Consider the following 14097-nt stretch of genomic DNA (forward strand, 5'->3'; position numbering starts at 1 on the left):
TTCCATTCAACACCTTTGTGAGCAAACCAACTAGTTGCTCTCCTGTCTTCACTTAGCCAGTGAAAGTCAAGTTTTCCTGAATCTTCTCATGAATAAAATGACAGTCAATCTCGATATGGAACTTGAAAGAATGCTTAGCATGAAGGGAGGCAAAGGAGAAGCTAGCTATGTCAATAACTCACAAGCGCAGGTTCATTTTTTTGGTCTTTAATTATCACTCTGATGTAGTTTTTTCTAATTTTGTAAAACTAATCTTCCACTTATGCTGATCTAAGTACGATTTAGATGGACATTTTGAAGTTTGAATGATTCAAGTGCTAGTCGTTTAATTTATATAAAAAAAAATAACCTGAATTATGTAACAACTAAACTGGATTTTTTTTTATTACTGACGAAAAATGGATAATAACAATCAGACTCACACTTATGTGGGAGACTTCCGCTGATACAACTAGCCTCTTTTTTTACAATATATACCCGGATCGGACACAATATTGATTAGGCTTCTAAACTTCAATAAGTAACTATAGACGATTATGTCAGTAAGATTGTCCATTACAAACTAGGCAAAAGTGATTTAAGTATTGACGATTGGTGCTTGGTCGAAGCTCTAGTATGTAGCCACTCAATTTCATATGGCTCCACCCAGGCTTCCGTCTCATACGGCTCCATCCCTATCTTCAGTCTCCGACCTTAACATTTTAAACCACTATCTATAAATATATTTTTCGCCTGAATAAAATCTGTTGTTTTTCAAGTGATGTCTGAAAATTGGTACTTGTGCTACGGAAAATGCATGCCTGTAGGCATAAATAGATCGAAGATTTTGAGTTTATGAGTTTTGCTAACCAGAAAAAGCATATATTAAGTGAATTTTTTAAAACAAACATAAGATTTTGGCCAAAACTACTAAGTTTTGTCACTCACGAGCTGGCCGAATATAACGCAGGACTAGTACTTTTATCTCACTTGCAAAAATTAGTTAGCTTTTTTATTTCTTTTTGCGTATATATCATGAAAATTAAAGCTTGTGTTATTTTCATAATATTCAGGCACAACATGCCCGATCAATGCTACACCCTCTAAAAGATGCCCTAGACGAGGTTCAGCTAAACTCACCTGACATTCCATTCGTGATCGCAGACTTAGGTTGTTCTTGTGGAAGCAACACGATTTTCAATATCGACGTAATCGTCGAACACATGAGCAAACGTTACGAAGCTATAGGCCAAGAGCCACCTGAATTTTCAGCATTTTTTTCTGATCTTCCTTCAAATGATTTTAACACATTGTTTCAATTGTTGCCACCTTTGGCTAATAATGGTTGTAGAAGTATGGAGGAGTGCTCAGATTCTAATAGCCACAGGTCATATTTTGTTGCTGGTGTTCCTGGTTCCTTTTATCGGCGTCTATTTCCGGCTAGATCTATTGATGTTTTCTATTCTGCATTTAGTTTGCACTGGCTCTCTCAGGTAAATTGTTTTCTCTGTTTCCATTTATTTATTTATGCAGGGAGTTCAAATTTTGAGAGTCAAACATGTTTTTTCTAGCGCAATATTTTCACAAGTTTCTAAATTTATAATCTTTTTTTCAAAACACTTAAAATTCTATGTCCGAATTCAAAATCAAAACTAAAAAATTTGACTCTTGAAATCCGGAAAATATCATATAAATTAGAATAGTGGGAGAATCATGTCAAATTGATCTATAGTAATAATGACTTTATATCAAGTCTAATAATGATATCTTGTTCTAAGGGGTGGATGCATAATAAAGTTACTAGTTCAGCCGAATCTAATAATGTTGACTCAGATTCCGTATATGTATTTTAGAATTTATAAAATATGTACAAAATTTAAATTTTGAACCCAAAAACTCAAATGATAAGTGGATTCAGTGGCATCCTAAACTCATAAACTTTAAATTCTGAATACATCTCTATCTATTATATCCAGTTAAATTGCCCTGTAGTGTAATTTCCTAAACTAAAGAGAATTTCATTTTCAAAGCTCGAAGCGAGACCTTTAATTAAGAGCGGAGGATATTTACCACCCACCGTAACTTTTGATGGTGGAAGGGTCAACTCTACATGGGCTGCACACATGTATATTAATTGCAGTTCTTGATACTATAATTTATCAGTAGTTAGTAGTTCAATTTTAATGGTTTAATTGACAATTCGTGGAACTTAGCCTAATATATTATATTGTGATTATACAGGTGCCAGATATAGTGTTGGACAAGAGATCCTCAGCATACAACAAAGGAAAAATATACATACATGGTGCAAATGAAAACACAGCTAATGCATACAAAAAACAATTTCAGACTGATTTGGCTAATTTCTTGGGATCAAGGTCCAAGGAAATGAAGAGTGGTGGTTCTATGTTCTTAGCTTGTTTGGGTAGGACTTCTGTGGACCCTACAGACCAAGGTGGGGCCGGACTTCTCTTTGGGACCCATTTTCAAGATGCTTGGGATGATCTTGTCCAAGAGGTAATCATTTTTATTCATTTCTTTCTTGCACCATGCCATAAGTTTTAATAAGTCTGCAATTTTGGGTCAAGCTCCTACTATTATTTATTAATCTATATATAAAAACTACAATTTTATATTTAGATAGGATATAGAGTAGTTTTTAACTTTTCATTTTAATTCACATAAATGACATGACAATTTAGTAGGTGTTTGGCCATGAAAACCAAATATTTTTCACTTTATTTGGAATTTTGGAGTTGGAGTTGAAGATGGAGTTGTGTTTGATTATAATTTTTTGTTTTAAAAATACATTAATCTTCACATCATTTTTTTTATCCAATAAATTAAATTTGAAATGATCTATCAAACTATTTGATCAAAACTATCAAATTATTAACGAGGCAAATCAAAATACAAACCAAATTCAAACAAAATTAAAATGAAGAGATTGAGAGCTACATTAATTTGGAAGAAGTTAAGCTAATAAATTTCTTAAAAAATACATTAATCTTCACATCATTTTTTTAAAAGGTTGGGTCATATTGAACGAGTTACATTTCGATTCATTATTTGACCCATTCTGCTGTAACTCATTTTGGCCCAGACAAGTTTTAAATCTCAAGTTAGTAACCATTTACTAATTTTACCTATTTTAACTCGTCCAAATTTGATCATCCTGCTCATTTACCATATCTAATAATCATGTTATGTTTGTATTGAATAACAGGGCCTAATTACTAGTGAAAAGAGGGACAAATTCAACATTCCAATGTATGCACCAAGCATTCAAGATTTCAAAGAAGTGGTAGAAGCCAACGGCTCATTCAAAATCAACAATCTTCAAGTTTTCAGGGGAGGTAGCCCTTTGGTGGTTAACCACCCAGAAGACGTTGCTGAAATAGGACGAGCCCTCGTTAACAGCTGTAGGAGCGTTAGCGGGGTGCTCGTCGATGCCCACATTGGCGAACAGCTCAGCGATGAGCTGTTTAGCCGAGTGGAGGAACGCGCCACGCGCCATGCAAAAGAGCTTCTTCAGAATCTTCAGTTTTTTCATATTGTTGCTTCTCTTTCTATTATGTAGAAAATTAAATGTTTGGAATTCCAAAAGAGATGACAAGGGGCTAGTGAAAGTTTATATGTCTCTATCCTTTTTAGAATGAAGCAATGAGTGACTGTAGTTTGGTTTGGCTGATAATTTGTGGATGGAAAATTTTCAGATTTACTCTTGAAAGTTTTAATTTGTCTTTCATTTGTTATTTGTTTATCTTTCCATCCATGAAAGTATCTAATTGCTAATAATCAACCCATCACTTCACATTATCTGGATCTAAAGAACCATTCAAGATATGATATATAGCTCATATCTTTGTAGCAACTGAAATCTTTTTGCATAACTAAAAAAAAAAATGATTCTAAGTTGTAAAGCAAAATAGATAGAAAAGATGTGGATAAATGGAAGGATGAGAGAAAGAGAGAAAAAAAAAATACCAATGATATTTGTTAATTTTGTCTCATATTTGCCCCTCTCTAATGATAGATCAACTTAATTCGGACACTTATTACGGTGTGTGAAGTCACATTGACAAATTTATCCCAAGATTATTTAGTTATACCCTCCGTAATAATTTGAAATGTGCCTCTGAATAATTGAAAAAGACATTAGCCAAACCATACTATTTTTTTTCACTATGGAAAATGTTCACATGGCATAATTTTGAGATAAAAAAATTATGGTATGGCTTTCATGGAGCAAAAGATAAATAGAGGACAAATATAATACAAATCGCAATCGTCTGGAATATGTATACTAGGCCGTTTCGCTATATATGATATTAAGTTTTGGGTGTTACCTAGTCCAAGCAAAGTAAATTAAGCTATATCTCCTCCGTCTCAATTTATATGACACTTTTCGCTTTTCGAAAGTCAATTTGACTAAATTTTGAAGCTAAATTGGATAATATTAACTCAATATTTTAACATTAAAATTGATATATTCGAAATCTACGTGAGAAGTACTATAAGTTGCAACTTTTCTCATATCAATTCAGAGAAAAAATACATTTTAAAATGTCGGAAAAAATACATTTTAAAATGTCAATCAAAGTTCATGTCGTTTGAATCTCGGAAAGCGAAAAGTGCCACATAAATTGGAACAGAGTGTATAATTAATATAATCTTGTGTTAATTTCAAGGATAATGATGATTACTACATTTTCATTTTATTATGCTGAAGTCATTAAATTATTTTGTAACAAAAGAGTAACTCAATTTTAACTAAGAATCACGAAAGTCACTAAACTATTTTTTTTATCCAACCACTCAATTATGTTAACTATCATAAAAAGTCATTGGAAGAAACAAAGGAGATAATTTTGTGATACTTAAGAAAAATTGAGTGACTTTTTGAACACAAAAATAGCTTACGACTTTCGTAAGATACTTAAAGAAAATTGAATGATCTTTCATTACAAAAAATAATTTAGTGGTTTTAGTGAAATAAATAAAAGGCATAATCTTTACTTGAGTATTATAGAAAGTCATTAATTAGGAGGAAACAAATAAGATATTTTCTATGATATACTAAAATAAAGTTTGATTATTCGCGAAGTATCCCTAAAATCACGTTTATTTCAATTCTTGTTTAGATAGAACATTATTGCGTCTATACAGTTATGGGGTCAATCATGTACCATTGTACCTAACGGCCTAACCTATGCCATTATCTTCAAATCGTGAAACAAAGAGAAATCCTTTGTATTTTGTCTTAGTCGTGAATTTGTTATTCTAATTTCTTCTTCTTTTTTCATTTTCCATAAAAATACCTTTTGTTTGTTTCTTCTTTAATTAATTTGATTTGAGAGGATTTCAAGGATAAGCAATTTTAGCCCACACCAACATTGCAAATCGTTTGCTAGCTAGCTTCATTAAATTGGGGTTTAAAGTCAACACAGCAGTTATTATAGAAATCACTTTTATTTTCTCTTTCTTTATTTTGATATAATGTAATATATATAACTTAATTCCGCGTAAATTTGTGAGCATCATGTGCAATGAGAGGACAGACTAATAGAGACTAGTCTATGGAAAGGCCCTATTTTTGGCAGAAACAAGAGTGGTTACTTTAATTAGTTGTAGGGGATATAAGACTACAAGACTTGGCCCTGCTCTCATGCTGCCTGATAAATCCAAAACCAAATCCATGAATACCTTGCCCAACTCTGACTACAGTGTTTTTCCCTTTTGAGAATGATTTACAGTGAGGCAATAAATAAATGATGATCTCAACATGAAAAGAAAGTTAAAATTATAAACCAGCTTTTTCTTGAAAAGAACAATTATACAAAAAAAAAAAAAAAAAAAAAAAAAAAAAAAAAAACAAAACTAACTTCTAACTCCCCTACAAATTATAAGAACCTCGTATGTGAGGGTCAAAGAAAGAATTTGTACTTTCGACCGTCAAGAATTCTTCCGATAATTTCGAGCTCGGACTTTTTAAAAAGAGTGCATACATTACCTTTTTGAATCCTTATCAACTCATGTGAGGATTAGTCATTGGGGATATCTTAAAATTAAAGTCCTTTTCTATGAAATTTGAGAGATCAATCGAGATAGGGATGCCTTAGGCAGTTTGCCGTAGAAAAAATAATGTATAATTCAAATAAAAGGTCGAGTTAGGATAGATATCAATCAAACTAAAGGTATTGAGCATAATAGACCTTTTGTTCTTAGAGATAATTGCATTTAATAGCTCATTGATCAAGTGTTATTGCGCCAAAGATGAGCGGGGCTAAGCGATTTGACGAAGCTGTGAGATGTGGAAAAACATAGGGAAGTGTTCCGCCTTAGAAAAAAGTCTCCATGCAATGCCTAGGACACCAGAATATATACAAGGGACTCTCAATCGTTAAAAGGGATTAATTTCGTAAATGATCACTCCATTTTCAGTGTGTTGCACTAAAATTTACTAATTTCTTATGGCCAAAAAATCGATTGACTTTACCTAATCGGAAGGCAACTTGAAGACTGTAAATTGTAGACAGAAATAAAACTGACAACTTTTCAACTTTCTTTTTGTCTTTATGAATAGTAATGTTTTGATCGGGAATTTACTATTGGTGACACAATTTTGATATAATTGCCCGACAAAAATTGGAAAGGTAGAGATTTTTCTACATGCTATTTTCTTAGGAAAACAAAGTACTAAACATATAACATCAATAATTAAATTGGTCCTTCAGTCAGTTGTCTCATTTTCTTTTCTATTTTGTCTCTTCTTGACAATGATACATCTGCATGCATGTCGACAAACTCCAGCTTTTTAAAAAGTAATTACTACTACTATTTAATCTTGAAGCAGATTTAATTTTAGCTGAGAACAAAATGTCATAGAATAGTTACCTTAAAGTTCATTAATATACTTAAAGCAATTCACAATTTAAGCATATATGTAACATAGTATCAAATCCATGATTAAAGAGGGCCCTCCTTACGTTCGAGGAATAAAAATATCTAAGAATTTAGATGGTATTTTAACAATTTAATTCATCTCATACATAAACAGAATTTTCATCAGATTATGAAGAAGGAGTAACATTCTATTATTACTTCTATATATGCAGTGAAGGCATTTCATTATAAATGAATAAGAAGTATATCCTTCAATATCAGATAACCAGAAGAACATTTTAAATTGAAATGCAGAAAAAATATATAGAGAGAGAGGTAGGATGTGTAATTGTAACAAATTCTGTCATTCTTTATAGTGACAGGATTTCTACACAAAAATATGTACAAATTTTGTCACCACCAAAGATTGGTGGATAAATTGGATTTATCCACAAAATAATTAGAGATCTCGTGTTCAAGTACAATCGTCAAATAAATAAAGTAATGAGCTCTTCCTTTTTAGTGAGTTCTACGCATTAGGAACAAATTATAAGTCAAAGCAAGTAGATTTCAAAACATTTTTTTTTTAAAGTACACAAGTATATATATATATATATATGCCTCCAATACAAACTTCCAAAGGCAAATTCAACATTTAAAGTTTATAGGTTTCTATAACGTAACGACCTCAAGTAATATATAATAATAATTAGATTCACAATCAAATATTTAAAGGAATTTAGTAAATTTATCAGTACACTACAAGAAAGTATAGAAATCGCAACAAATTTTTTTATATTTAGCAACAACTTAGTTTTATTGTTGGCAAATGATTTTTTTGTTGCCAAAGAATTTAATTTTGTTGTCATAGTATTGATTATTGTTGCAAAAAGTACTGTTGGCAACAAAAAAAAAAGTTGTTGCACGTTGTTGCAATAACAGCCGTTGGGAAAAGTTCATGCAACAATTTTTTTTTTTTGTTGCTAAAAGTACTTTTTTCAACAATAATCAATCTTTGGCAACACAAAATTTTTTATTGCCAAATATAGTTTTTTGGACAATAACCATTGGATTCATGTGAACCTATAAGTTACACTGTAGATCCGCCTAAGTACAAAAACTAAAAAATTGGTAAAGGAGGCAAGTTGTAGTCATTAAGAAACACAAAATGCAAAACACCTTATTGATTGTAGCAGTGTGATCACGATAGGGACATGACATTCAATGGTCTCTATTATCTTCCAATATGAATACAGCAGACACCTCTGGCAGTCTAAAACTTACTCTTTTCTTCGACTTTCCACTTTCTTGGCTTCTACAAATAGAATTATCTCCGCTTTGAATATCTCTTCCTTCAACTTCACTAGTACAACTATTGTTTTTTCGATAGGTAACTTCAACATTATTGGTACCACTATTGTAAGATAATAATCTTCCAAGTGTAGGATAAACCTTGTTAGAAGACTGTTTATTGGACCCCTGAAAATCAATAATTGGTGAAGCCAAAATCCATTCTTCTAATGTCACAAAATCATTTTTGCTACTAGTAGAGTTCTTCAAGAATTTCTTCTGATGATGATTTTCACTTTGGTGTGAGTGAATTTGTCTTTTCCTTTTCTTCATTGATGTCCACAGGCATTTTAGACTGATTTGTCCAAAACCACAAAGAGTACTTGCACCCATGACCTTTAGAAAAAAAGCAAGAAATATTTGTACCTAGAAATTAATGGAAAGAGTAAGTTATATATGGATGATTAACATTTACCTATATTTTTCCTCAACTCAGAAATCTAGAGAGTGATTTGGATTAGTCTTTTTGTTTTTAGCTGAAGTCGATTATTTTCAAATAAATAATGTGGTCTTGGAGGCATCAATAACGGCCAAAATGGGAAATTGGGTCGATGATAATTGCCACAAAAAAAAAAAAAAAAAAAAAAAAAAAAAAAACAGACGTCTTGGGCTTATTCAGTGTCTTCATAGGCTAAAACATGTCTTTGTAAAAGAGGTAAAGGTAAAAAGAAACCGAACGCATCTTGGACTCTTAGTAAACATAGTATTGATGATAACAAGGACAATACTTGTGATATTAGTTGCATTAATGCATCGACGTAATCCTAATCCCAAATTATTCTATCTAAAATTTTGTGATCATCTCATCTACGAGCTTAAATGGTTAAAGATAAAGTACTCTTATTTATTTAATTATGTTTTCAACACACTCCTTTACATGTGGGCATAGTCAAGATTTATTTATTTAATAATACGTGATGGTGCAACTTGGCCAGGACAGCTGCTCTAATTAATACCAGTTGAAGTCTCATTGAAACGCTTTTAAGGTGTTAGAGAAGACACATTTTTATTTGCTTAATTATGTCGGTAACATCCCTAATGCTTATACTGCAGCTGAGGACTTAGCTTAGAGCTCCAAGTCACGGCTCATAATGATTCTGTTAACTACATTTTATGCATTACTATGATACTCTCCTTGTACTATGGAGATGTCTTTCTCTTGTTTCGTTTCTAGGTGGAATCAGATTGATGAACATTCCAAGGAACAGCTTTTAGCCCACCGAGCTTGCAACTTATAAAATGTAAACTAGCAAAAGAATGATGTATGTGTAGAGTACATGGTTGAACATTTACATTCTTTTCCTTCCCTTCATAATTGCTTATTTTGGTTCATCAAAATAAACAGCTTTCTGCTTGTAATAAAAAATGAAGTCAAACAAATCAAGGTGCAAACTCAACTTAATATTTAAATGCGATCATAGAGTCCAATAAGGGGCAGCAATCAATAATAGGCCACACACCAAACTCTACAATTCCTAAAATAAAGACCTTGGTTAAGCAACATCCTTAAAGGAAATACCAGCAACAAAACTTGTTATTTCTGCACATCAATATTAGCTCTCTGAATCAGAAAAATCAAAAAGCTGATTGAACTCTATGTTATGCATACATAACTGCAACACAGTTTCAATATAAAACAGTAGAGCAGTCGATGAAAGCCAATTTACAAATTAAACCAAATAGTGAACAACATCAGAGAAACGTTTACACATTCAGTTAGTTCAGCTGTTTAACACGATACACTTCAATGATCAGCTGATGGGTTCGTTAACAATTCAAGTGATTTTTTTAGATAATCTACAGCGATCGAGACATCATCAAACGCCAGAGCTCCGACAGCAAACCTTGCTGCCTTGTGCGCTTCAGCTATTTTCTCCGAAGGGGGCTGGTAATTGCTGTCGTATTCATATTTTTTCACAGGAGCAGCTGCAGCTTCTGGTGCAGTTCCATTTCTATCACTTGAGCTGTATTGAATGTTCGATTTATAGTTTATAGTGCCAGATGCAGGCAATGTGGAATACGAAGCATCAGCGCCTTGGTAGTAAGTAGGGTAGTGTGATGGTGCAGAAGGAAGACTGGTCTCCGCAAAGCTAGGATACGACTGGAAGTTGGGAAATTGCGAAGGGTAGTGCTGCTGTGGCAAGTGAGATGGTGGTTCTTGCACATAAGGTTGATGGTGATACGACTGGGGGTAAGAAGAATTTTCAGATGCATTAACTGATGGAGGCTGTTGGAAATTATTATGAGAAGAATAGTCATTATGAGATGAATAGCCATTATGTGAAGGATACTCATCACCAGGATATGAAGAAGGTGATGGAGGGATGTGTGAAGGAGGCGTCTGTGGGGTGGCTGCCGGAGGTGATGGAGGGATGCGTGAAGGCGGTGTGTGTGTGGTGGCTGCCGGAGGCGATGGAGGGATGTGTAAAGGTGGTGGTGGTGGGGTGGCTGCTGGAGGAGATGGTCTATTTGCAGAATACTGTGCATTGTCATCATACATGCGATGGAATGAATCTGACTCTAGTGCAGGTTTGATGACTGCATCAGTACCACTAGGTTGAAGATCCTGCAAAGACGCTATAGACAGTTAGCAACAATATCTTGCAATTATTGTGTCTTCTGATGCCCTAGAAAGAAACTAATTATTTCAAGCAAGAAATCTAAGCAATATAACAGCCCACGTGTTTAAAGCTCAAAATTCAATATATTAAAGGAAGAGCCAGTCATTATTCCTAACAGCAAGAAACTTTTAATGTCTATTTTAAGGCTTTCCTCCAATTCACAGTGTTATAAGGGCTTTTAGATTACACCCTTTTTTTTTTTTTTTTTGAGAATGGTAACAAGCTTTTAGATTACACTTCAAAAAGTACAGAAGTAGCCCCATTTGTCCCATTTTTTTCCATCTACTTTTTTATAAGCAGCTCCAGAAAGAAAGGTTACATTCAACTTGTCAAAAAGAATGGTCTGTTTTCACAGATGCAACAGATAATCAGTGCAAATTTATGACCATAACTACTCTGCCTCCCAAAACTTTGAGATAAAATAATAAGGGTAAGCGAACAAATAACGACAAGCATGAAACCTACATATGTATCATTTTGTGCACTGGAAAGATCTGAAATATCTCCGTCATCACCGGGAGGACCTGGTACAGGTTTTCTTCCTTCTTTCAAAGCTTTCCTTATATCTGCTGCCTTCCAAGTTGCATACTTCTGTTTCTGCTCAAGCTGATTATAAATATAAGAGGTCAACCAATCTGGTGAACCGAGGCTATATCACAAAATACATTCTCCTTATGCATACTAAAGACATGTGACGATATATAAGGAAAATAATTTTTTTGTATTTTCAAGTATCATCACAGGAAAACAAAAATAAGAGCTGACAGAGAGAGAGGTTAATCAAAGCTTGTCACAATATGATTGAAACTCACATCAGGCTGGAGTTCACCGAACTGATTAAGGATCTCAAAGAAGATACTCGCAGCATAAAACGTCTTTGCTGTATTCCTGTGAAACCAAGTCAGCAATTGCAAAGAAACTTCTAATCATCAATAGAGAAACAAGCTTCAATAACGCTTAACAAACAGCATTATTAGCTTCACAAACAGCATTAGTAACTTCTTTTACATTTAGTAGCATCAATTAAACATGCCGTACAGGAAAATTGATAAGCATAGCTAAGGTCAGAAGACAGCCACCGTTTCAGACTTTTCAACTAATTAACCAAAGAGGGAGGGGGAGGGGGAGAAAAATTCTAGACATGAAGTTAAAGCTATCTAGTTCTTTTTTTTTTTGATGAAGGCTATCTAGTCAGATGCTGCAGAAAAGCTAGTAGTAAACATCCTAATCTTAACGGCACATATACACCAGATAGAGCAGCAATGATGCTATCTTATTAAAAATAAATCAATGGAGTCAACTCAATGAGAAGGAAGTACTACTAATTCAATATAAGAAGAATGATGCAAGTGCAAAGCAAACGTTGCATGTAACTTAATAGAAAAAATTCATACAAGTCTGCACGCCCGGCTCGATCTTGTTTGTCTGCCTTTGCGAAAACATTTAAGGCAAATCCCTCCACATGCAAATGATCATCAGGCCCCAATTTCAATGACTTCTTATCCTGTAGAAAGAGGGCAACAAAGATGACTCACATGAAGACGAGAGGGACACATCCAACACAAACATCAAACAGCTCTCTAGCTACAAGTTCACAGAGTGATAACCATTCAGCCAAACTAGAAGATGTTTTGCTTCTAAAAGATTAGCGAGGTTGATCAAACCCAAAGACAGTTAAACTAAAACACCAAGATAAGTTCATATACAAAACGAATTCTTTTTAAAGCACATGAAAGTCAAGGATATACATTTTGTTTTCTGCAAGATCAACATTGTCCAATCAAACTGAATAATGTTAAACTAAAACAAACTACTGCTTAGTACATGACGTGAACGATATGCTACCCAAACAATTCCCAGCGCATACATTCTCAATGTTAAACATTTTTTTTTTTTTTTAATAACGGGGAAATCCCCGAGGTCCAGTTCGACAATGTTGAAATATTAGTTCAATCAATTAATCAACTATCTCGAAATCACTTGGAACCAGGCAGTATTTAGAGAATTCATCATTAAACAGCTGTCAATATTTTCTCCAGATTCCAAGAAAAGAAGACAAAAGGAGGAACCTTTTCAAGTTGATTTATAAGGGAAACAAGGAGGGAATTAGTGGTCTTTGTACGCTCGATTTGAGGAATCTTCAATCCTCGCTCCATCGCGTACAATCGACCTGCACAAAAAAATAGTGCAAATTAAACAAGTTTTAACCAAATTCAAGAGAAATAGGGTTTTTTAGCAATAAAAATTACAGTAGTAGGCAACGAGAGGTTCGTGTTTCTGCAACTCATCGGCGCGTTGAAGGTAAGGTAATAGCAGCTTTGCTGGTTCGTTCTCTTTCGACATCGCTACTAATTCTTCGATTTATGAAAGCTTTGGTTAATAAACGACGACTACTCTTGACCTAAACGACATCAGGTTTCAATATTGTTCTGATGACTTTATTGATATTTCCTTGCAATTTCTCTTCTCTTGTCAAGTAAGGAAAGGAAGGAATTTCTCAATTCTGGTTTCTTTCATTCCAAGAAAAATAATACTCCTACTATTACTAAAAATAGAATTTTAGAAGTTTCTCAAAGAGTACTAATTCCTTTTTTAAAACAGGTGTAAAAGTTAATATCTGACACACGAAAATTGTGTATTTCACTCTTAAATTCAGGACTTCAACAATTTATTATTGTAAAGAAGGAATATAAACAAAGTTAAATAAGGAAGTACAATTGTTTTGTGATAGGGCATTTTATTTAAATACACTCTTTTGAATATTACTTCTTTTTATAACTACAGAGCTCAAACCAGTTTGCACACATAGGTTATTTTAAAAGGTATCTGCTACCTCTCATTAAATACACGTATTAAACAGCTAATTATCTAATGTTCATCCAAAAAGATGCGATTACGACCTTATTGTTGACAATTGGCAAAGCTTATGCATCCAAAGTTGATCAAAAAGGATTTAGAAGCCTAGACGGAACTCAATTCTACTACATAAATTTAATTATTAAAAGGTATCCTATTAAAAGTACATACTCAAATTATCTTTCCGAAATACAGCGATGAAGTGGTGAAACATTTATAAAATCACATGCTACATCTCAGAAATTAAATCAACTAAAACACTGGGTTCAAATCTTAGAATAAATCATCACTTTCAAACATCAATACTTAACCTAACAAAAAGATTTTCATTGTGTAGGGATAGCCGATAGGCATTAACACATGGTAGCTATTTCTAACTCATCCCCTCACCTGCATCCCGCCAATT

The 14097-nt window shown here is 33.4% G+C and overlaps 2 protein-coding genes across 2 annotated transcripts; one reads left to right on the plus strand and one right to left on the minus strand.

The window, feature by feature from the left end:
- Positions 1-3727, plus strand: LOC132617894 (indole-3-acetate O-methyltransferase 1-like). The gene is made up of 4 exons (XM_060332963.1): positions 1-190; positions 1053-1472; positions 2221-2496; positions 3206-3727. Exons 1-4 carry the CDS (start codon positions 89-91, stop codon positions 3557-3559), a joined length of 1152 nt encoding a protein of 383 aa, XP_060188946.1. The 5' UTR covers positions 1-88; the 3' UTR covers positions 3560-3727.
- Positions 3728-9780: 6053 nt separating this feature from the next.
- LOC132618846 (protein HOMOLOG OF MAMMALIAN LYST-INTERACTING PROTEIN 5-like) lies at positions 9781-13379 on the minus strand. The gene is made up of 6 exons (XM_060333847.1): positions 13085-13379; positions 12905-13005; positions 12230-12339; positions 11648-11723; positions 11301-11441; positions 9781-10780 (listed from the first exon to the last, which is right to left on the minus strand). The coding sequence occupies exons 1-6, from the start codon at positions 13176-13178 to the stop codon at positions 9959-9961; spliced, it is 1344 nt and encodes a 447-aa protein (XP_060189830.1). The 5' UTR covers positions 13179-13379; the 3' UTR covers positions 9781-9958.
- Between the last annotated feature and the right edge of the window lie 718 nt (positions 13380-14097).

Source organism: Lycium barbarum, chromosome 11 (assembly GCF_019175385.1).
Source record: "Lycium barbarum isolate Lr01 chromosome 11, ASM1917538v2, whole genome shotgun sequence".
NCBI classification, from domain to species: Eukaryota; Viridiplantae; Streptophyta; class Magnoliopsida; order Solanales; family Solanaceae; genus Lycium; species Lycium barbarum.

What these genes read in the sequence shown, in the direction of transcription:
- LOC132617894 (XM_060332963.1), top strand. Translation starts at nt 89, where the DNA reads ATGAATAAAATGACAGTCAATCTCGATATGGAACTTGAAAGAATGCTT. An exon ending in TCAATAACTCACAAGCGCAG is followed by an intron (nt 191 to 1,052) that starts GTTCATTTTTTT and finishes CATAATATTCAG; the next exon opens with GCACAACATGCCCGATCAAT. An exon ending in GTTTGCACTGGCTCTCTCAG is followed by an intron (nt 1,473 to 2,220) that starts GTAAATTGTTTT and finishes GTGATTATACAG; the next exon opens with GTGCCAGATATAGTGTTGGA.
- LOC132618846 (XM_060333847.1), bottom strand. Translation starts at nt 13,178, where the DNA reads ATGTCGAAAGAGAACGAACCAGCAAAGCTGCTATTACCTTACCTTCAA. An exon ending in CGAGCCGGGCGTGCAGACTT is followed by an intron (nt 11,724 to 12,229) that starts GTATGAATTTTT and finishes TTGGTTTCACAG; the next exon opens with GAATACAGCAAAGACGTTTT. An exon ending in TCGGTGAACTCCAGCCTGAT is followed by an intron (nt 11,442 to 11,647) that starts GTGAGTTTCAAT and finishes ATTTATAATCAG; the next exon opens with CTTGAGCAGAAACAGAAGTA.